The sequence below is a fragment of the Miscanthus floridulus genome, chromosome 14, assembly GCF_019320115.1.
Source record: "Miscanthus floridulus cultivar M001 chromosome 14, ASM1932011v1, whole genome shotgun sequence".
In the NCBI taxonomy this organism is placed as follows: domain Eukaryota; kingdom Viridiplantae; phylum Streptophyta; class Magnoliopsida; order Poales; family Poaceae; genus Miscanthus; species Miscanthus floridulus.
Genome location: NC_089593.1, coordinates 2,840,705 through 2,864,172, shown reverse-complemented (window position 1 = coordinate 2,864,172; position 23,468 = coordinate 2,840,705). Strand labels below are relative to the sequence as shown.

Below are 23,468 nucleotides of genomic sequence, written 5' to 3'. Positions count from 1 at the left end.
TCAATTTAAGTATAGACTTATGCTTCATCAGAGCTTAGATGGATGGGCAAGGAAATAGAAGGAACAGAGGAGGTCATCAATCAACAATCAACAGAATGACTACTCTATAGACTGACTGGTTCATAGTAGCCAAGTAAAATCCACATTGATATATGAATGAAAGAAGATTCCAGGCTGTTGTCTAAGGGGAAAAATCAATTCATTGAAGCTAAACAATGCACTGCAATAAATTTGGCTGGAACCAGCAGGTGTGAAGTATTTCCTGATAAAATGACCACGTTAGTATACAATCACCAATATTTGCAGGAGCACAAGAGACCTGAAGAAAAGGATTAAATTTCTGGAGATGCACCTTTCTCACCTTGTCATTGTGGCTGAGCATGTACATATGGATGTGTAGGAGGCCAAAAGAATATAAGACATAAAAATCATGAAACATTGTCCTTCGAAGCAATCTGTATTCAACATTTTGACTATGGAGGAGATGATTATTAGCGCATCGCAGGAAAGTTTCCATATTAATTCAACGAGCCCAAAAAACTGTATGGCAGGCAAGTTTAGTTTTTTTTCCCAGTTTCCAAAAGAAAAAGGAGGAAAAAGAGAACTCGTTTGTGCATCCTAGAGCCTAGCTACGGAGGAGATGATTGTTAGTGCCCAAAGGAAGGAGATTTAGCACAACATGTCCACGCAGTAAAACATTCACATAAATCAGGCTGAATAAATGAAATCATGTATTAACTCGGGTTAAAACCAATGGACGTATAGTTGGAGGAGCCAAACTCCCAGAACCTTTTTCACAAGGCCAGCTTGGAGCCATACTCGCACAATCAAAGTCTATGCTGCGAGATATGAGCTTCATCATGATAGATAGAGTGAGGGCAAGAGAGAGAGGAGACCTAGGAGTTTACCTCGTCGTCCACGCAACCGCCGCTGCTATCGCCGACGAGCGTCTCCACACGGGAGCAGGGCATCGCCGCCAGGAGGCGAGGTCGGCGCTGGGCGAACGTGACCTGCAGCACAGGCAGCTAGGGTTTACTGTAGCACATGAGCAAACGCGGAGCAGAGGGAGGAAAGAGAGGAGGGAGCGCCGGAGGGCAGCCACGCTGGTGGCCGTCGGAGGGCAGCCACGCGCGGTGGCCGCCGGCGGGGCCCACTCGCGCCGTGTCGTGGCTGAGGATGGCCGGTGCCGCGCCGCAGCCTAGGGGCGCCATCGTGCCCTGCAAGCGCCTGGTGCCGTGAGGGCATGGCGCGACGCGAGGGGGAGAGGAGGAGGAGGAGGCCGTCACAGCCGCCGTGGCCCGGAAGTGGCCGTCCCCAGGCACGGTGCCGCGTGAGGGAGGAGGACGAGGGCTGAAGCCGCCGGCGCCCTGTCCGCAACGGGAAAGAAAGGGAGCGAAGAAGAATCTAGAATGAGAATCGGAAGCTCGCGTATATATTTGGTGGGCTGGCTCCGGAGCAGAAGCCGAAAAGCCGACAGAAGACAACAAGGAAGCGAGAGAAGCCAACTAGAAGCACGAGAATCGGTTGCCGTCGAGAATCCGCTTCGAGCAATCTGGGCCGTCGAATGCGAAATCGGATGGCAGGGGAAATTTAGTGTGACGTGGATGGCCTGGCTGGCAGCTAAACTAACCTGCTTTGATATATTAGACGCAAGAACAGGCCCTTAGGGTATGACTGTCCATGCAAACCTGGAATGAAAGGAGACGGCAAAGCAGGAACCTGCCAGGACGTATTCCCGCTAGCAGCAATGGCTGTGGGTAAGCACATTAAGCTAATAAGCCTAATACACGCATTTTGTTTCGGCCATTTCATTTAATTATTGGGGGGTGCACTATATTATGTTTTTAAGATCTCTTTGATGGACAAGCTTGTATAAAAGTGCGTGCGCGAAGCTGGGTGATCAGGGTGAAATGGTTTCCACTCGAGCCAAGCATGGCTCAGATAAAGCATGCATCATTATGCAAGCAACGAATAAATGTAAAGAACTAGCGTATCTATGTTGCAATGCCTAAATTGGATTCTAAAATAATACCGTCATATAACACCTGCGATGTCAAGGAGGCAGTGGTATGGGTCTCTTAGTGTTTGCGTAATATAATCGACCAGAAGGGTCCTACTTCTTCGGGCCATCTAGAAGCCTGTTCACACACAAAAGGAATAAACGTGGGATAAATGTTGGGCAGTTACAAACAAGAATCAATAGGAATTGTAGTAAATAACATCCGAGTAACTCTCAAACCTATACCAGAAGATAGTTCATATATTCAGAAAAGTTCCGGTACAAGTTTCATATTTTGCTGAGTTAAAATGAATTAGTTATGAATGTTTGAAGATAAAAACATTTTCTAAAATCCAGGAAAATAGAAAGTGTCAGGGGACGGTACTTGACAAGTCTGAGGTTGCCAATTGGTAGAAAAGGAGGAGGGATATATGGCGGTATAGAAAGGTACCACGTGGCACAGCCTGTCACATGATGGTGGTTTCGGTCACTGATAGGCAGGGCCCACCTTGGGTCCAGCGGTGAATAGTGAATGGTTGCCTATTTATCAGCCAGGTTTTCTGACATGTGGGCCACCGATGGATCCCACCAGTCCACATTGCAGTTGGTGTGGCAGCTTGCGTGGCGCTGAGGCATCGTCAGTGGTCGTGCCACCGCGTGAGGGTGTGGCAATGTTGTTACAGCGTGGGTCCAAGATGATGCTAGCGGGAGCAGGAATGGCCTGAGAGAGGGTTCAGTTTCTTCGTGGGAAAGGAAGTTTATAGGGTGTTTAATTTGAGGTCTCGTGTAATTCTAGATGAGGTGATGCATCATAAGTTTATTTCTTAAATTTAGTGGAATGGCTCCGTTCCTCGTACCAATACTAATTATTAATTTGAGAGAATAAGGTGGTGATGCATCAACCTATTCCATTTCACAAACCAAACAAAAAAGTGTGGAATGAATAGATGATGGATTGCATGAAACCAAACACACCCTTAGGGTGTCCCCAACAACCGCATGCAAGCTAGCTATTTGCGTATGTGGATAACATAGGAATATTGAAGGGGTGTTTGGTACGGCTCCTCATGAGGGGCTCCTCCGGAAGAGCCTCATGGCTCCTCCAAAACGGCTCTGGCTCCTCCGGATGAGCGTCTCCTCCAAAACGGCTCTGGCTCAACTGCTTCTTACTGAAAAATGGCTCCTCCAAGAAAACTTTTAGCAGGGATCCTCTGAAGGAGCCGGAGCCGGAGCCGCAGAGGAGCCCTTTCCAACAGGCCCTGAAAAACTCAACGCTAGCAGATGTTGGTCGATCAGCTTGCACGTCTCTCAATGAAACCCGCAGTGTCCATCATTCTGACCCACCTATGTAAGGTGTGCAGCTAGACATTTATCTATTTGTTTTGATTGCACTCCTCGCCTATCGATTTCACACCGCCGTTAGACTGTCTCCAATAGCTAACCCATATGGGCATCTAAAACCAAAATGGCTAGCAGGAGATCCAAAATCAGCCTCCAGCAAAGTACCTATACGGGAGACCCATTTTGGGTTGCCTGAGAGGCACAACCCAAATATAAATATCCTCTCTCCTAGAAACCTATTTGCAAAAAGGATTCTCTTTTAAGTCATGTTGTTAGAGAAGATGTCGAATGAGTATTGAACCCTTTGCCTATAGCGCGCGCTACCCAAACATTAAATATATCTTGTATTTTGGGTGTTGTTGTTGGAGATAGTGTTATGGATGCCCTCAGGCGATGGAGCGGGGCAACTGAGGCAAGGTGGGATAGCTCCAGTACTCCACACGTTTGGAAGAAGAAAAATAGGAGTATGGTTATTTGGGAAAAAAATCAGTGGGTACAGCCGCACGGCAAATGTATGCCCGTAGACACATGTCACGAATCTCCATGCGGACGGCCTGCACTTAATATTTTTCGGATCAGTGTGTGGGGCTGACGGCGGAATCCACACCCACATGTGAGCATGGGCTTCGGAGGTCGATGGGCTGAGGCCCAAGGGACTTGGCGTGTTGGCCAGGAACAGGAATCGTGTTAGGCCCAAGGGACTTGGCTGGTTGGGTTTCGCGGCTGTGCCGAGGGTGGAGAAGAGATACAGGGCCACTTATGTAGCTTAAGTTAAATTTGAGTGTGAGCTGAGATTGAACTTTACTAACTTTTCTTTTTGAAAGAAAAGGAGATTAGCTATTGATTTCTTCTAAAACTTAACTCGGTCATACACATACTATGCAAAGTTTTATCTAAAAATATTTAGGTTAAGATCTTGAAATAGGAAAGAGGGGGATGTTTTGCAAAAGGTTTTGAGCTAAACTACATGCAATACACATATCACGAAAACCTTTAAAAGTTGGTAATTTCATATTATATAAAACACGGATTGTTACAAATATACATGTCGTATTTAAGTTCGATTGGAAAACATTACATAACCATAAGGAATAATTAATATATACATACATCTATATCTCTGTCAACCCTGTTATTTCTGAAGAATACTGTCTTCGGACCTACTATTCTACATTTCTACAAAGATATATAGGTTTCATTCAGGATGTCACAAAGTGGCAACACGAATTGTAAGTCATCCTTTTGCAACTAATGGGTAAATCAAGAGTCAATTATTGGGATCCATTGTCTAATACGAGGGTTAAGTGGGAGAATGTTGTTAAAATTAGCATCATATATAACGACGGGAAATGGAATTTAATCAACAAAAAAAAAGTAGCCGTCGCAATTGAGATCCACTGCCCAAAAGAATCCATTATTCTTGATAATATAATTAAAGCTTCAGCATATATATATAAGCCGTTATTAATAGCAGACGTCGAATTGTGGAACATGTGCTTTTATTGTAACGACGGGAAATGGAATGTAAATCAACAAAAGTAAGCGAACAATTATATTTTTATTGCGTATTCAAAACTTCTTAGTTAACATAAACCGGTTGAGCAAATATTGCTTGTATGAAATATAGGAGTACAAAATTTGTCTTTTTGGTAGCGCTTTTGGTCGTGAAGTAAAAAACTACCACATGGAAAAAGATTACTAAACCAATACTAGAAAAAAAACGATAAAAAATAATCAAATATACCACTTCCAGACTGCAAAAGTGCACAGCTAGTTACTTAGGGTGTGTTCGGTTTGAGGAATGAGGTGTCCATCGTCTTCTCACTCCTCATTTTTTGTATTTGGTTCGTGGAATGGAATGAGTTAACCCATCACCACCACGTTTCTCATAAGCTAACAATTAGTACATGCATGAGGAATGAGTTGGTTCTACCAAAATTCATGGGATGAACTCATGATGCATTACCTCGTGATGCATGGAGTGACTCCACGAACCAAACACACCCTTAATTGTCACTTGCACGCCGCCTCATGGTTTTTGTCATCAATCATTCATGACTAGCTTTTGAAACACAAATGAGTTTTAAAGTCTTGTTTTTCTATAGCTGCGCTTGGGTCAAAACCCGCCAGAAATAGCATTTCTAGTAGCTGGAGTTACGGCCTGTCCCGGAAGATAGAGCCATTTCTAGTGGCTGTCCAAAATACCAACCACAGCTCTAAATCGATTTTGGCACTAATGTAACCCACCACTAAAAATAGATGTCGCACATAAAAAATCATTTTTTTTTCAAAAAAGATAAGATAGACAAATTTTATATCAAAGTTATAGAACTTGGTGAGATTTAAAACTTTGTAATTGATGATGTTTTCCTTTAATATCATCTAGTGACCTAAATATAAGTTTTAATTTCTCATATTTGGAATTTTTTTAATTTTTGAATGACCTCGGATGGAGATACATCCTATGTACCAAAGTTATAGTGCTGAACAAAATCTAAAAATTCGTAGTTGAAAATTTATTTATAATCTTTTACGGGCTACAATAATCAATACAAGATTAGTAAAAGTTGGTGGTCGTGGATGGAACGGTGGCTATCGGCAGGGGCCGAAATTATCAACGACACCCGCAGAGGTTTCAGTGGGCGCCACCACAGGGTCCAATGCAACATCATGCACCGGTACCTCTGCCTGTACCAAATCAGCCGGTGAACCGGCAGCCGCCGGTGGTTTCAGGAGCACAGAGCATATTGATTTCCAAGGAGCACAGAGCATATTGATTGATAGCTAAAAGGAGGACATGCGATTGGTGTACTGACCATATATGGGATTTCCATTGGCTGGCGCAGTGGTACTGTGAGACGTAGCAACCCTTCAAGCAAACAAGGCTTGAGCTTGTGCCGAATTAAAGCTAACAAGAGAGACACTGATGGAATGTAAATTTCAATGAAGAGGATTAAAATAACGTGAGAAGGACTCACGTACAGCTCTGAACTTTGGTTGGGCTCGTCGATTGCTATGTGCTCTCTAGGGACGTCGCACCGGAGGATTTTCCTCGTACAAGCTTGCTGGTGGCAAAAACTGCTCGGCTATGCGTGCTCCTCGACGACGACAGCAATCAGCATCTGCAGCAGGCGATTCGGCCGTCAGGAGGCTGGGCAGCGGCCGGTAGAACTTGTAGAAGCAAAAGCAAGCGTGAGAGAGGAATTGAAGGGAGTGGGCACGGAGCGCCTCTGCGCGACTGCGCGTTTCTCACCGCAACGCGGCCGGACAGGAGAATCTCCAGGCGGCGCGTGCGTGCGGAACAAGAGCAGGGGGACAAGGCTGTATCGAAGGGACCTGTGCTTCACCATGCAGAGCTCTTCCCCGTCGCCATGGCCGTCAGTCCGCAAACCTGCTGACGCACGACGAGCCGCCTAGGCCGGCGCTGATGATCTTGAAGAATCTGGCGAGGCAGAACATAGAGCAACCAAGGTGCATGAGAAACGACGACTCGGCCAACACCACGGGCTCCATCCGGGGCAGCGTGCGGACACTGTGGATGACGCCGACGTGGCGTTGCACCGCGCCGCGATCCCGGACCACCGGGGGGAACAAGAGGGACGGCGCCGACCGGGAGTTCGAGCTGTATGTGACGGAGAGGGAGTTGAGCCATGGAATTGAGGGGGCATGGGGTAACGTAAGATCTCGTACGACGGAAGGCTCATATGATACGGTGTTTAGATCGAACGGTTATTAACGAGAGAGTATAAGATCTCGAACGACGAAAGGCTCATATGAAATGGTATCAAGATCAAACGGTTGTGAAAGAGGGATAGCCTAAAAAACTCGTTCTTTTATAGTGTGCACCTCAAGTCCAGTGAAGACTGTAAACCTGCTGACGCACGACGAGCTGCCTAGGCCGGTGCTGATGATCTTGAAGAACCTGGTGAGGCAGAACATAGAGCAACCAAGGTGCAAGAGAAACGACGACGGGCAACACCACGGGCTCCATACGGGGCAGCGTGTGGACACTGCAGACGACGCCGACGTGGCGTTGCACTGCGCCGCGATCTCGGACCACCAGGGGGAACGAGAGGGACGGCGCCGACTGGGAGTTCTAGCTGTACGTGACGGAGAGAGAGTCGAGCCATGGAATTGAGGGGTGTGGGGTAATGTAAGATTTAGATCAAACGGTTATTAATTAGGGAGAGTAAGATCTCGAACGACGGAAGGCTCATATGAAATGGTGTCAAGATCAAACGGTTGTGAAAGAGGGATAGCCTAAAAAAACTAGTTCTTTTATAGTGTGCATCTTGAGTCCAGTGAAGACTGTAAAACCTGCTGACGCACGACGAGCCGCCTAGGCCGGTGCTGATGATCTTGAAGAACCTGGCGAGGCAGAACATAGAGCAACCAAGGTGCAAGAGAAACGACGACTCGGCCAACACCACGGGCTCCATCCGGGGCAGCGTGTGGACATCGCGGACGCCGCCGACGTGGCGTTGCACCGCGCTGCGATCCTAGACCACCAGGGGGAAACGAGAGGGATGGCGACGACTGGGAGTTCTAGCTGTACATGACGGAGAGGGAGTCGAGCCATGGAATTGAGGGCGCGTGGGGTAATGTAAGATCTCGCACGACGGAAAGCTCATATGACATGGCGTTTAGATCGAAAGGTTATTAATGAAGAAGAATAAGATCTTCTACGGCGGAAGGCTCATAAAATTATATTAAGATCAAACGATTGTAAAAGAGGGATAGCCCCAATAAAAATTTTTGGAAACTCATTCTTTTATAGCGTGACGATGAAGATGATGTCGTTGTTGTGATAAATAAATATATAATAATCATTATATTATATACTATATAAATACAAAACCTTGTCTTATCCCCCCTCCCCCCACCCACACACGCCGGCCACACAAACTGCCAAACCGGGTCGTCCGCTTCACTCTCTTCCGCGCCGCGGCGACCATGGAGCTGTCCACCGTCGCCGCAGCAGTCGCCTCCGCCGCCGCGCGCCCGCACGGACCTTTCTCCTCTCCCCGCGCGGTCTCCGTCTCCGTCTCGTGGAACAGTCCCTCGCTCGTCTCCACCTCCCGCTGTCTCTCCACGCCCTCGCGACGGCGGCTGCGGCGGCGGCTCCCCGTCACCTCGGCCGCCGTGGAGCTCCGCGAGGCCGCTTCCGGTGGCGGGGACTCGCTCCGTGTCACCGAGACGCCGCAGCCTGGATCCAGTGTGAGTTCCCCGCCTCCAGCCTCCCCTTCCTTGTCTCGCCAAGTGCGATTGCTCGGTGAATGAAGCAGGGCGCCTGTTCGAGCTTGTATCGCAGTTTAGCCCCACGGAGTAGCGTGAGTCACGGTGCAAAATTCGTGCTTGATTTTTACGGCAACCTGTGTGTGCCATTCTTCGCAGGTTAAGTTCAGCGTGGAGGTGCCTACTTCCATCATCCACGACTGTTACCAAACCACGCTACAGGAGTACGCCAAGCGTTTCAAGGTATCATTTCTGTGCAAACTGGCTGCAAACACGTAGACGAGTACACACATATGAAATTTCTAAACACATTGCTTCCTTTCCGACTATGAGTTTGATTATGTTGCAAATGTTTCCTGGCACAACAAGGCATTAAGCTTTATTACTTCAAATTTTTATGGGTACATGTGTGATCATGTACCTATGAATGGGTCATGCTCTATGCAGTGCTTAGCACACTGATAGTTTTGTGGGCGTGTGGCCATGTGTATATTCAACATTCTCATGAAAATTGGGCCTCATCCTTTTTGTGTATAATAAAGCACTTTGAAACTGAAAACAGTCAGCCGTGCTTGCAAGTTCCTGATTTTGTCCACTTGTGCAAAATTCATTTCAATTTATCGTAGCTACAATAGACATCATTCAAGGAAATCAGAGTTACAAAGTGGGAGAGATATTACCCTATACAATGTTTCTTCAGAGAAGGATGCTGTCTGTCAGTTGTCATGTGATGCTATATATTATACAGTCTGTTCTGATGTTCATGCTGTTTCTTCTTGACAGGTTCCTGGATTTCGGCCTGGGAAGATCATTCCAGAAAACATTCTTATAAACTATGTAGGACCGCAACATGTACAGGACGCCACAATTGAAGCTATCTTAAAACATACACTTCCTCAAGCACTGTCCTCGGTAATGAACTCTTAGTCCTATTTGGGGAAGCATCTCTGACGTCTATCATGATAAGCTGTTGGTTTGAAAGTGCTCATGGAAACCAAAATGTAGTTATGGTAATCTATATTTTTATTATATCATCAGTCATCGGAGTGATGGTGATGATGATATGATGAATCTGTCGGTTATTATATGATATAGCCATGTCATCTTGCTTACTGAACAGACAACTGGCATGGTGATCTGCAGGCAACACTATCTACTAGCATTTATGTAGAAATTCGATGTGCACCTTTTCTGTACTCCAGATATCTCCGAAATCACTTCAGCAGTCTGAAACTCTGAATATCTTGTTGAACCATGACTTTTCCTCCCTCCCTACCGGCATATATATATATATTTTTTGCAAGACTACCGGCATATATTGTATGACATGCACTTACTACTACATCTATCCAGCTAATGTCTTTTTTTTTTGGGGTGTAAGGTAGAGGAGAGGGCATTAGAAGATTCTGTTCGCATTCTGACTCAGTTTGATGATATGAGAAATTCTTTCTCTCTCGACGATGTGTTTAGGTAGACAGTTCAGCCATATATATGACCTACTCATTTCATTTTTTAAAAATAAAATTGACAGTTCTCAACAAATAAGTTCAATGCTAATATACTATCATGTGATCTTGAGGTCATATACTTTGTTAATGTCAAATTTTGGTCAGATATGATGTTGCTGTGGATGTTGTCCCTGAAGTCCGATGGTTATCCGAAGACAAATATAAGAACCTCAAAGTTGTCGTTGAAATAGATGAAGCTGTTGATGCAGAAAAGGTGGCAGAAAAAGAGCTTCAGCGATGTCATAAAGCTCTGGGCTTACTTAGAGTTGTGGCTGACAGAGGCCTCCAGGTAATTCTATAGGCACTCTAGTATGTAACAAACTAATGACACCTTTAGTATCAGTTAGTTATTCTTGTAATCAGGCATGTCTGTTTTGAAGCGAATCCTGGGCCCACTCATTTTACTTGAAACTAGGCACTTTCAGTAACTATTGCATTATTCCCATATTCTTTGTGTTCCTCTCATACGTTTATATCCCTTATTTCTTATTTTGTCTCCACTCTGTCGAATTGACCTTAAATACTCATAGTACCAACCAGTATAGGCAATACTGTTCAAGACTGGTAGGACCTGTGACTGGCTAGCTCTCAGCTGAAGTGATAGGTTGATAGCCCTGGTTGTTCTGCCTCTGAGAAACAGATACTGACCCTTCCTGGCAATTTCCATTGAATTATTTCTATCGACAGTCAAATTTGCTTTGTTACAGTACAGTCCTGATCTGATATTGGCGCCAATACTCGTTTTATGGCATAAATCCATTTGCTCAACAAATGGTTGTAATATTTATCTGTGCAAGATGCAACTGGAGTCTAGAGTTCTTTGTTCCCTTTCCCCTTCAAATGTTTCCTTGTAATCAACAAGCTTTATTTTTGAAAAGCTACTAGCTTCAACAAAGGTGGAATATTTAATTAAATATACTTTGATGGTTAGCATCAACCCAATATTGTGTTATCTAACTGCATTCATTTTCTTGGATATATGCAGATTGGTGATCTGGTGGTACTAGATATATTTGCAGAAAGCATTAACAGTGATGGCTCTAAAGGTGAAAAAATTTCATCGGCCGAGAGTACAGGTTTGTCAATTTTTCACGCATCTGACTTGCATGTTATTTTCATAACTTCGCCTTTAAAATTTATTATGAGTTATCCCTTATTAGAAAAAATGGTATTCTAAATTCTAATGCTGTATATAGAAATTATTGTGCCTAAAAGAAATGCTGTCATGCCACACTTGTTATGTTTGGTGCATCTATTTCCCTGTAATTTGATGTAGTGATGTGAGTGGCTATTAAATATATTTGTCTGCTGAGTTTTCTTTGTGCACCAGTTAGTATGCTAACTGAGACAACTTCCTTGCATTTCTGTTTTTTTTTTTTGAAATCACAGTGCTATATTATACCTACTATGATTTTCAGGTTTCCACTTGGACACTGAGGAAACTAATAACCTTGTTCCTGGATTTCTTGGTTCATTAATTGGGATTCGTCCTGGTGAAGCTAGATCATTTCCTATTCAGTTCCCTGAGTCGTTTGAGCAAGAAAGTCTACGAGGTGTCCATGCACAATTTACTGTGAGTGTTATTTCTAAAAGAGCACAGTCAAAGATTTGTGTTCATGCTTTTCACTAATCACTTCACTTTATGCTTTATCACACACACTTTACAAGTTACAAGATCAATTAGTATCAGCAGAAGGTGTACTAATCACTGCAGCTGGTACTCACAATCCCATTTTCAATGTATTGTGTAGGTTGTGTGTAAAGAGCTCTTCTACAGAGAGTTGCCAGAAATGGGTGACTCACTTGCTGTAAAGCTTCTTCCAGGATGCACTACCATAGACGAGGTTTGTATTCTGTTCCTGTAGTAACGTATTCAATCCCGATAAAAAAAAAAGTAACATACTCAACTTTCTTGGGCATGTGCCAGTAAACCTGTTTTTTTGAAAATTAGTGCCATTTGATTCTAGTGCATCTATTCAAATATTATCTGTAAACTGTGAACAGCATATAGTTGCTGGTTAATTATCTTTTCTGTCTTAGTACTCAGCCCCTCCTGACTATTGCAGGTTCGAGAACGTATTTTGGAAAGATGTAAAGAAGTAGAGAAAACGGCCATAGAACAAGCAACCGATAACGCAATCCTTGATCAGCTCGGGAAGGTATTGCTCTTACTTGTGAGACAGCCTATCAATTCTGAAGTCTTGGTGCAGGGTAGATCATTAACATGTTATGCTTTCTTCAATTATTCAAATTCTTCCAAGATCATTTAAATTTTCACTAATCTCTCCTTGGTTGGCTTAGTTGGTTGAGGTTGATGTTCCTCGTGCCTTGTTTCAAGAACAAGGCCAACAACTTTATGGAGCCAAACTTCTGCAGCTTCAGGTACTAAACAGTAACAATCAACTAATTTTCAACCGATTCTTTCTGAATAATGTAGATTTATTCATTCCTGCAGGCAGAAAGGAAGCTAGATAAAGACCAGCTAGCATCCTTATCGACCCAGAGGTCAGTTCGGGCGTACCTAGAAGATGAGAAGGAGAATATTACAAGAATCATTAAACAGATGCTGGCTATTGGTGATGTTTTCAAATCTGAGAATTTACAGGTAACAATAATACCTGGGTTTCGTTTTTTTTTTTTTTGTGTGTGTGTGTTAGGGTGATGCTAGCAAACCTCCTAGCTTTCGCCTTTAGTTGAAGTATCTTTTATCAGCATTTACTAATAACAACAAATCATCATGCAGTACTCAACTGAACAGCTCATCAAGGAAGTTGAAAACTCCATAGCAGAGTTCAAACGGTACAATCAAGACTATGATGAGGACAACATCAGGCAGCAGGTATTTAATTCCTTGATTTTGGTATTTCTGGTTGTCAGTTCCTTCACTAGACGTCTAAACTGCAGCCTAGCTATTTTTTTGACTGATTTAACTGCAATTTTGATTTTCTTGATATTATATTTAGTGTATTTTCATCTCACAAATGTCAATTATCAGTGAATCATAAGTTCTATGCTAAAAGGGATTATCTGCCTAACCTTATCTTTTCCCATGAATGGAAAACCTCATTTGTATTATTTCTACGTGGGATTCAATGATGCAGGTCCAGGATGTTCTAGAGGCAGCGAAGGTGCTTGAATGGCTCAAGGAGAACTGCACAGTCGAGTATATCAGGCGATGAGTCTCTGATGCTGCTGGGTCAAGGCTCTCTGAACGTGAGAAATATGGCTGGTGTGGCGGTGGGCAATTTTGTGAGTGACCTTGGTCCTTGCCAACCAACCCATGCAATGAAGAATCTTGGCGCATAGCAGTCCAGTACAGTGATTAAGAATTTGTTTCTATATAGCATAAGAAAGAAGTATACTATATTTTGTAAGTAGAATGCAAGTTCGCAGAAGTTGTATCCAGTTTTTAAGAGGTTGTAATCCACATTGCAACAGATCAGTCTTACAAATATACAAATCAAGTGAATCAAGAGTTCTACATCGGCTCTGTTGTGCCGTCCCCCTTTTCCAGTTCTTCAGATTGGATGTGATGTGTTGGACTATGTGCACGATGGCTTTCTTTTGTCTCCATGAAAATGTGGAATTGGATGCATGCTTGGCAGGTTGCTACTGCTTTCCCGTGGCTTGCAATATATGCTGATGAGCAACAACTCAGTTACCATTTTATGGTACTTTAGAAGCTATTTTGCATAAAAGTTATATGGCTCAAATATCTAATGAGAAACACACATGACGCGTGTGGCGTGTGCGCACGCACACACAAGCCACACGCGCAAGCACACACACAAGCCACACACCCACGTACGTGCGCATACGCACACGAACCGGCCACACGTGCGCGCGCACGCACACACAAGAGCCACACGCCTACACACTCAAGCGCACACGCACGCGCACACATCTTTAATTCAACCAGTGTGTTGTGTTTTTACTGGCTAGAATTCAATAGTTAAACAAGGCGAAGATGGGGGAGAAGGGGGTGCAAACTAAAGATGGCAATGGGCCCGATCCACGATTCTCCCGCGGGGAATTTCCCTATTAGGGTATGGGGCCATTTGATCCCCCTTGGGGATCGTGCGATGATCAGGGACTCCTCGCGGTGGAACCAGGTCTGCTGCTTCATGATGAACGCCTCGACCACCTGACGGAATGCCTCTCCATCGTCCATTTCCAGCTCCACCGGCGCCGCCGCAGTCGTTGCCACTGCCGCCGACTGCCGTTGCCGCCGCTTGCCGTTCTCCAACTTGGTCGCCGCAGCTCAGGCAACGCTGCCCTCATCATGCTCGTACGGCCTGCTGCGCCACCGTGGGTCTTCTCCGACATGGTCCGCAATGGGGGCTAGGTGCACAGCGTCTTCACGTGCATCGCCTCCCTGTCCTCGAACACCTCCTCCGGCAGCGCCACCTCCTCCCCAGGAGGCTCCGCCCTAGTCCCCATCCCCAATCCTCGCTTCCTCGCTCTACAACAACGCAGTTACCATTTTATGGTACTTCATATGCTATTTTGCATAAAAGTTATATGGCTCAAATATCTATTGGGAAACACACACGCGCACGCGTGGCGTGTGCACGCACGCACGCAAGCACGCCCACAAGCCACACACCCACGCACATGCGCATATGCACACGCATAGGCCGCACGCGCACACAGGAGCCACACACCGACACACACGCATGCGCACACGCGCTCGCACGCATCATTAATTCAACCAGTGTAGTGTGTTTTCACTTGCTAGAATTGAATAGTTAAACAAGGCGAAGATGGGGGAGAAGGGGCGCAAACTAAAGATGGCAATGGGCCCGATCCCCGATTCCCTGCGGGGAATTCCCCTACTAGGGGATAGGGATGGGGTCATTTGATCCCCCATGAGGAGCGGGGGTTGATCAGGGACTCCTCGCAGTGCAACCAGGTCTGCTGCTTCGCGATGAACGCCTCGACCGCCTATAGGAACACCTCTCCGTCGTCCATCCCTAGCTCCACCGGCGTCGCCGTTGTCGCTGCTGCCGACAGCCGTTGCTGCCACTTGCCGTTCTCTGACTTGGCTCACCGCAGCTCCGGTGAAGCCGCCCTCATTGTGCTCGTATGGCCTGCTGCGGCTCTGCAAGTCTTCTCTGATATGGTCCGCTAGGGGGCTGGGCACACATAGTCTTCACGTGCACTACCTCATTGTCCTCGAACTCCTCTTTCGGCGGCGCCACCTCCTCCCCGGAGGGCTCAGCCCTGGTCCCCATCCCCAATCCTCTCTTCCCCGCCCCGCAACAACTCAGTTACCATTTTATGGTACTTCAAAAGCTATTGTGCATAAAAGTTATATGGCTCAAATGTCCAATGGGAAACACACACGCGCGCACGGCGTGTGTGCGCGCACACAAAAGCCTCACGCGCAAGCACACCCACGCATGCGCGCGCATACGCACACGCACAGGCCACATGCGCGCGCCCGCACACACTAGAGCCACACACCGGCACACGCACACGCACATGGGTACACACACATCTTTAATTCAACCGGTGTGGTGTGTTTTCACTTGCTAGAATTCAATAGTTAAACAAGGTGAAGATGGGGGAGAAGGGGTGCAAACTAAAGATGGCACTGGGCCCGATCCTCGATTCCCCATGGTAAATACCCGTATTAGGGGATGGGGCCATTTGATCCCCCATTTGGATCGGGCGATGATCAGGGACTCCTCGCGGTGGAACCAGGTCTGCTGCTTCGTGATGAACGCCTTAATCGCCTGTCGGAACGCCACTATGTCGTCCATCTCTAGCTCCACCGGCGCCGCCGCTGCCGCTGCCGCTTCCGCTGACCGCCGTTGCCGTCGCCTACCGTCCTCCGACTTGGGTCGCCGTAGCTCCAGCGACGCCGCCCTTGTCGTGCTCGTACAACCTACTGTGCTGCCATAGGTCTTCTCCAACATGGTCCGTCGTGGGGGGTTGGGCGCACACCATGTTCACATGCACCGCCTCCTTTTCCTCAAAGATGTCCTCTAGCTATACCGCCTCCTCGCCGGAGGGCTCCGCCCTGGTCCCCATCCTAAATCCTCACTTCCCTGCCCCGCTACGATGTGTACGAGAGATGAACCAGAGAGCATACCACTAGACGTCCATAGCTCCAGGCCCATCTAAAGGCTTCATCTCGATTGCGGGCACCCTTGCGTTGATGTATTCTTCCTTTGTAGGTCTAGTCGGTTAGGTTTGCGGGCACCCTTGCGTCCAGAGCATACCACCAGACGTCCATATTCTTCCTGACGCCTTTCTTTCTATTCTGCTGTCGTTTAGGTTCCTAACCACTTCCTCTGTGGTTCTGCAACCAACACTATAGGTTCTCCCGTAGCTGCATTGTATAAGCCGTTCTTTCGGCTCTTCTTCTTAATGAAATACATGTAAAGTCGTGTTCCCTAAAAAACACTAGTATCCTAAGTATTGGCAGGACCCATGGGGATTCAAGACCAAGTGGGTCATGCACGAATTCTGCCTCGAGAGAAAATGTAGACACAACAATACCACCCTATGCTTCAATCCATGGTATGACACTCAGTCTACTTGAGGAACGTTACTTATATAGATATGATATGTATACTTGTGCTGAAAAATATTTTACAATTTATTATGTGTCAATAAACTTTATGGGCGATTATTTTTTGTTTTATATATGTGTAGGCTGTACAGCGGGACGACGACTGAGTTCATCTCATTCTCCACGGTGTGGGACTCGATCACGACCGTCAGCACGCACCAGATCGTGAGGCAATCCCTGTCGAGGTACAGCGAAACCATGCTCTTCGGCAGCAAAAGCTCTAGTTATTTCGTGGCAGTTTTGTTGGTTGCGAACTCATTAACAAGTAGCTCGTATAGTGAGAGATCATACTGTGTGTGTGAAACGGGCATTAATTTTATATTGCAAATAAAAAAGGACTGTTATGTGTGATACACACCCATGCATGCATACACGCACAATGCGTGCACGCGCACACACACTTCTTTTTCACTTAACAAAAAAATATAATGGAAGGATACACAACTTATTTCTTACTCCCTCCATCCAAAAAAACTTATGTTTTAGGATTTTAGGACAGATTATGTTACTACTGTAGCTACTACCATAGTTGAGGAGGAACACTCAGGGAGAGGCACAACAGCAGCACAAGCACATGACTGACTGTAGATAACTGAACACTGACTAAGAATCAGTATCACTCACTTGTCACTGGCACTGCTTATCACTCCAAATGCAGGACACCTTGTCTAGAATCTCCTTCATCACCAATGGAAAGCTTGCAATGAGATGATTGAATCCATCGGTTTCCATGATTGGGCCAAGCATGTTCGGCGAGGCCATAAACCACTACTACAGAAAACTTTACCGAGGCGAGCAAAAACGATTAACCGAGGAGGGCATCGCAACCGCCTTGGACGAAAGGTCACGGTAAATGACACCTTTTCCAAGGCGATTGGATGCCCGCCTCGGTAAATCGAATAAAAAACAAAAAAAAGGAAAACCCGTGGATAAGCCCGCCGAGCCCATCCACAGGCCGCCACCGCCGTTGCTCGCTGATCGGGGCGCCGTCGTTGTCGTTGTCGGATCCTCCACTGGGGGGGGCACCCAATAGAGGCGCGCGGAGATGGCCAGATCCAGGAGCAGGGGGCGGATCTGGGCCACCCCGAGGCCGCTCCGCCCCGCCGTGCCGCGCCGCGCCGGAGAGAGAGTGGAGGGAGGAAGAGAGTGGTGGAGTGAGAGGTGAGGGAGAGGAAGCCCCGGTGAGGAACGCCGCCCGCCCACGCGCCTCTATTGGGTGAGGGAGAGAGTGGAAGAAAGAGATGGATCGGGTGAGGGAGAGAGTGAAAGACGACTAAGGGAGGGGGAAATGAGTGAGTGAACCCTAACTCTTTGTATTTATATAAGCCTGGTAGGTGGATTGGTATGGGCTTTTGCTGGGCCTAGTTTATATTAACCGACCTCTGAAAATGACCTAATTTTTGGAGGTGGCGGTTAATATATTTTAGGAGGCGGTTATTTTTTACTCGCCTCCGTAAATAGATTTTGCAAGGCGGTTAAATGTAACCTCCTTGGTTAATAAAAACGACAGCCTCGATTAAACCCAGGCATTAACCGAGGCGGTTCCAAATCCTGCCCGCCTCCAAGGCCAATTTCAAAATGCCACACAAAAGATTTTTTGTAGTAGTGAACCCAATGCAGGCTCATCGCAGCTGGGAGCAGTTGTGCTGCTCTGCTAAAGCTAGCGTCGTCGCCACTGTTTCCACATCAATGGCTTTGCTGAGCTTACTTTCGCATAACAACCTTAGCCTCTCCACTCCATACCGGTCCGCGGCAACCTGCAAGTGCGTGATCGCCGGAGTCCGGCCATCACTGCAGCTATCAGGCAGACTATCTGCGTAGATAAAGTGAAGCAGAGCCTCGAAGATTGCTGGCTCCATGTCATCGATCTTGATGAGATTTTCAGCTTTCTCCTTCATTGGACCAAAGAGCTACGCTCTAAACACCGAAGAGCGGAAAGTCAGGACACATCTATGGGCACGGAACAACTGGCCATCCACAGTGAATGTGACATCCGCCCCTTCGCCATCGCTCAGCATCTCTCGAAGTCCTGGTGCAGTCTAGACAGCGGGACGATGACAGAGTTCATCTTGTTCTCCACAGTGTGGGACTCGATCACGGTCGTCAGCACGCACCTGATCGTGAGGCGGTCCCTGTCGAGGTATGGCAAGTCCTGCTCTTCGGCAGCAAAAGTTCTAGTTATTTCATGGTAGTTTTGTTGGTTGCTAACTCAGTAAGTAGCTCGTACATTGAGAGACCATACTGTTTGTGTTGTGAAACGGACATGGATTTTATATTTCAAAAGGGACTGTTATGTGTGATACACACACATGCATGCACACACGCACAGTGCATGCACGCGCACACACACTTCTTTTTCACTTAACAAAAAAATAATGGAAGGACACGTAACGTATTTCTTACTCCCTCCGTCCAAAAAAAACTTATGTTTTAGGATTTTAAGATGGATTATGTTACTACAGCACCTACTACGATAGCCATATCTCTTCTAGAATGTGATACTAAAAACTCCACATGATAGACAATGTTCAATGTCTATCAATCCCTATAAATAGGTCTCAATGTCCTCTTTGAATACCATCCACCATGGAACGCAATAGTTACCCCACCAAGGATAAGAGATTTAGGCAGAGTGACAATGAAATTTCCCCTTTGCACGAAGCGCTAAGGGGTAAAACAACCATGCCATCTCTTTCTAGCAGTGCACCTAATGACCATGATTACTCCTTCTAGAGCTACTACAATAATAGTGAAGCAATACCACACCAACTACACTCAGTTTCTACTCCCGTACCACCAAATAGCATCATTTCATCAACAGGGCTGGAGCAAAGCTCGGAGAATGAGCAAGGGCTTATGCACATGTTTCTGACAACTCCGATAAGTGAGGACGCACGAAAGAAGGCTTTGTTCATGGAGCCCCAGTCAATAGAATCTTTGCTCCAAGGAGACCCTATGGCTATTCTCCAAGCCCACCTTGACATTGCTGGAGTTTTTGATCGTGGTCCAATCTTCCATGACCCTGCCTTGCATGTTCCCAAGGTTTTGTCTCTATCATTTTCAACCTTTTATCATTGTACTTAAATTATGGAACTCTACAATCTCTCACATCAATCTACATGTAGGAGGGGATGCACAAAACTCTTGGATCTTCATCCTCATCCTCATCCCATGATGACCTTTATGGGAAAATACCATATGTCAAGCCAACATTCTTTAATCAACCCCCCATGTCCTCACTTGTCCGAAGAGAGAAGCATGTGCCAAGTGGTTTTCCAAGCGGCAATTCTTATGATGCCATCAAAGAGGTTATGTGTCACGACCCAGTCTTGACACACTTGAAATCATCAGCATCATGATCATCATTGCCATTGAAATCCAAATTCTAGAAACTAGACTGCATTGGAATCTGCATTCAGTCTGCTCACAATTGATTTGACGGACAGTCCGCAAGGACCACCGGACTATCCGCCACTCCATCTGCACTGTCAGTTAAACTTTGACACTATCTATCGGACGGTCTGACAGAATAGCGGACTATCCGGTATACAAACCCATGCAGTAGATGTGAGGTGTCACTTATGTTTTAGGATTTTAGGATAGATTATGTTACTACAGCACCTACTACCACAGTCGAGGAGGAACACTCGGGAGAGGCACAACAGCAGCACACGCACTAAGCAAGCCACGTAGGCCCAAAACTAAGAATATCCATATAGCCAGCCCAAAATGGGTCTAGACTATGTAATAGAAGCTGATAGCAGGCCCAGAATGAGCTCCTACTCCATCAATCAATCAAACACTAGATTTGATTGGCCTAATGCAGATCCCATCGGTGAGCTACCGCCTGGATCTATGATTTCGTAATTCCCTTCCCGCCTGCTTGGAGAGTTCATAAATTCTGAAGCAAATTCTGCCCCACCCACACTACATCTTCCTGCAATGTTGCTTGGGAGCTAGCCATCGATCCTAACACAAAATCATCCTCGAGGAGGTTCAAAAGTGTTTCTCCAAGAATGACCTCAAGTGGGACGCACACTTCCAAGACTTCGAGCACCACCATGGCTCCTGTGTCATCACCCTTGAAGTCGCTGCCAAGGTGTTCGACAAATGGCGCCCCCAGATTGAGGCCTCCATAGACGACACCAAGTTGGAGGTTGGCAAGCTAGCCCACCAATGGGGATCCCTCTATGCTCGAGCATGCCACCACTAACCCTGGTCTCATCTTGCAATCCAAGTCGACGTCCGAGTGCTCAGCTCGCCTGCTTCGAATTCTGTCGCCAATGGCCCAATTGGGCACCTCATAGAAAATTCTTCCTGGGACACTAGCTTTGCCATAGACTTTGCCCATGTCTTGGGAAGGGGTGCATTCATTTCTACCTCCCCTGCTCCTGTTAATATTTCATTTGGTCAATTTGCTCTAGAGCCTCATTTTGATAGATCAGGTTCTTCCCTCGGCAATTATTGTAGCCAAATTCCTAAGCTCTATTTCTCCCCTTTCGATGGCAAGAATCCCAAGCTCTAGATGCGAAGATTAGTTTGAACTGTATCGCGTAGAACATCCAATTTGGATTTTTGTTGTGTCTGTGCTCTTCTAAGGACTAGCTACACGTTCATGGTAGTTGGTTGAATTCCATATGAAAACTTCCACCTGGTCTCAATTTGGTAGTGTGGTGCTTGAGCGCTTAGGTTGTGATCGCCTAGAGCTCTTGATTCGACAATTGTGTCATGTTTAACAATCTGGATCCATGTCTGAGTATATGCTGAGAAATTCACTATGTTAGTTGATTAGTTAGTTGCTTATGGTCACAAATTTGATCCCTTGTTTTACACCATGTGCTTTATTGATGGCTTAAGTGATGATATCTGCCCTTTTGTTCTTGTTCAATGATTGTCTTCCATGGATATTGCTTGCACTTGGGCCTTGTTGTAGGAGGAGGCAGTTGTGCCCATGCGGCGGTTGTGAATCTGTAGGCCTGATATCATGTTTTATCATAAGCAGATGTCTTGAGGCGATTTCCACTTCCCCCGCCACCACGTCAAGATATATACGCTGCCAATGTCATCCACTGAAGGTGCTGATGCTCATCATGGCACTTCATCTAAGACATATGCAGCTAAGAAATACTCACCTCTTCATTCATAATGTCGTGCTAGAGGGCTATGTGACTGTTCCTGAGAAATGGTCACACGGGCACAATTGTTCCACCACTATGTAGTTGCATGCCATGGAAGACTTGTTGGATCTGTTCAGTTTGCTCCCTGTAGATTCTGCGATAGAGCACTCAGATGTTCCTATCATTCATAGAGTTTTTGATGCCCAATTATTCTTGACTATTTCAAATGGCTCCTTTGCTTCCATTAATGGGTTTCTACCAATGGACAATGAGCATCTCTTGGTTTAGGTTTGCAGCCTCTCAGCTAACACTATTCTAGAAGCACCTGCCCTAGCCTTGCCTCTAGAAATTTAAGCTATACTTCAGGAGTTTGCTTCTATATTGGCACCGGTTAGTGGATTGCCACCCATCCATCATTATGATCATGCTATCCCACTGATTCCTGGTCCTCGACCTGTCTACATAAGACTGTATCAGTACACTCTGGATCTCTAAGATGAAATCGAAATTCAAGTTCATGACATTCTCACCAAGAAGCTTATCCAGCCTACCACTAGCCTGTTCTCATCACCAATGCTTCTTGTCAAGAAGAAGGATGGTTCATGGCAACCATTTGTCAATTATAGACACCTAAATGCCATCACTGTCCACGACAAGTTCCATCTACCAATTTTGGATGAGCTAATGGATATGTGTTAGGATCAAGAAATACCTCTGTTAGGTAGATGAGTGGAAAGCCCCTTGGACGCCAGTGTCGAGGGAGCTCGCGCGGTGGATCCAGCGTAGTGGAGTCGTCCAGTGGCGATGTAGAGGCGACGGCGTAGTCGGTTGGTGGTGGCTTCCCGTCGCTGGCAGCACTACTGTAGATCGGATTAGGTTTTCTGTTGGTGGATCACGGCGGCTCAGACCAACCTCGTAGTTAGAGCCGTGATCCCCACCTCTCTTTTATATGTGCTGTGCGACAGGGGCCCACCAACCATATTAGGGTTGGGTGCCCCCGATCAGGGCACAGAGACAAGGGCCCAATAGGCCGTTGGGCCTATTGGTGGAGATCAACTAATATTCTCCCCCTTGATCTCACTACCATCTTTTAATTTCATATCATTTACTTTTGTTCATTCCATTACAGATGAGCGCATAGAGCATGTTTCATCATCACGGTCAATTGCCGATAGATTTAACAGCTACATCACACCACTCTGTTCTGAAATAGATACTTAACTTTGGGCCTTCTTTTGTCCAGGAATTTTAGGCTTTCCTTAAACCCATGCTAGCTACATGTTCTCTGAACACGTTGGGTGGCAAGCCTTTTGTAAGCGGATCCGCGAGCATCTTTTCTGTACTTATATGCTCAAGACTTATGACATGATCCTAGACTTTATCTTTCACAACATAATACTTTATGTCAATGTGTTTGGCAGCACCACTTGACTTATTGTTGTGAGCATACTGTACTGCCGAATTATCATCGCAGTATTACTTAAGTGGTCTATAGATGTCGCCAACCACCTTCAAACCGGGTATGAACTTCTTTAGCCAGTTCACCTGCCCCGTTGCCTCATAACATGCTACAAACTATCATACATTGTGGACGATGTAGTGATGGTTTATTTTGAGCTTTTCCATGAAATAGCTCCCCTTACGAAAGTGAATACATATCCAGATGTGGATTTTCTATCATCTCCCGC

The 23,468-nt window shown here is 46.0% G+C and overlaps 1 protein-coding gene and 2 pseudogenes across 1 annotated transcript; 2 read left to right on the top strand and 1 right to left on the bottom strand.

Moving 5' to 3' along the window:
• Positions 1-8,222: 8,222 nt before the first annotated feature.
• On the top strand, positions 8,223-13,573 carry LOC136504694 (trigger factor-like protein TIG, Chloroplastic). Its single transcript, XM_066499664.1, has 13 exons — positions 8,223-8,557; positions 8,735-8,818; positions 9,359-9,487; positions 9,957-10,045; positions 10,189-10,372; positions 11,069-11,159; positions 11,502-11,656; positions 11,835-11,927; positions 12,150-12,242; positions 12,385-12,465; positions 12,539-12,688; positions 12,827-12,922; positions 13,185-13,573. Exons 1-13 carry the CDS (start codon positions 8,294-8,296, stop codon positions 13,260-13,262), a joined length of 1,587 nt encoding a protein of 528 aa, XP_066355761.1. The 5' UTR covers positions 8,223-8,293; the 3' UTR covers positions 13,263-13,573.
• A 3,717-nt stretch (positions 13,574-17,290) lies between these two features.
• Positions 17,291-18,803, bottom strand: LOC136502697 (BTB/POZ and MATH domain-containing protein 2-like; annotated as a pseudogene).
• Positions 18,804-19,345: 542 nt separating this feature from the next.
• Positions 19,346-20,022, top strand: LOC136502894 (uncharacterized; annotated as a pseudogene).
• The last annotated feature ends 3,446 nt before the right edge of the window (positions 20,023-23,468 follow it).

Excerpts from the sequence above, each read along its gene's own strand:
- LOC136504694 (XM_066499664.1), top strand. The coding sequence starts at position 8,294 with ATGGAGCTGTCCACCGTCGCCGCAGCAGTCGCCTCCGCCGCCGCGCGC. Across the intron at positions 11,928-12,149 it reads GATGCACTACCATAGACGAG|GTTCGAGAACGTATTTTGGA; the intron begins GTTTGTATTCTG and ends TGACTATTGCAG. Across the intron at positions 12,923-13,184 it reads AGGACAACATCAGGCAGCAG|GTCCAGGATGTTCTAGAGGC; the intron begins GTATTTAATTCC and ends TCAATGATGCAG.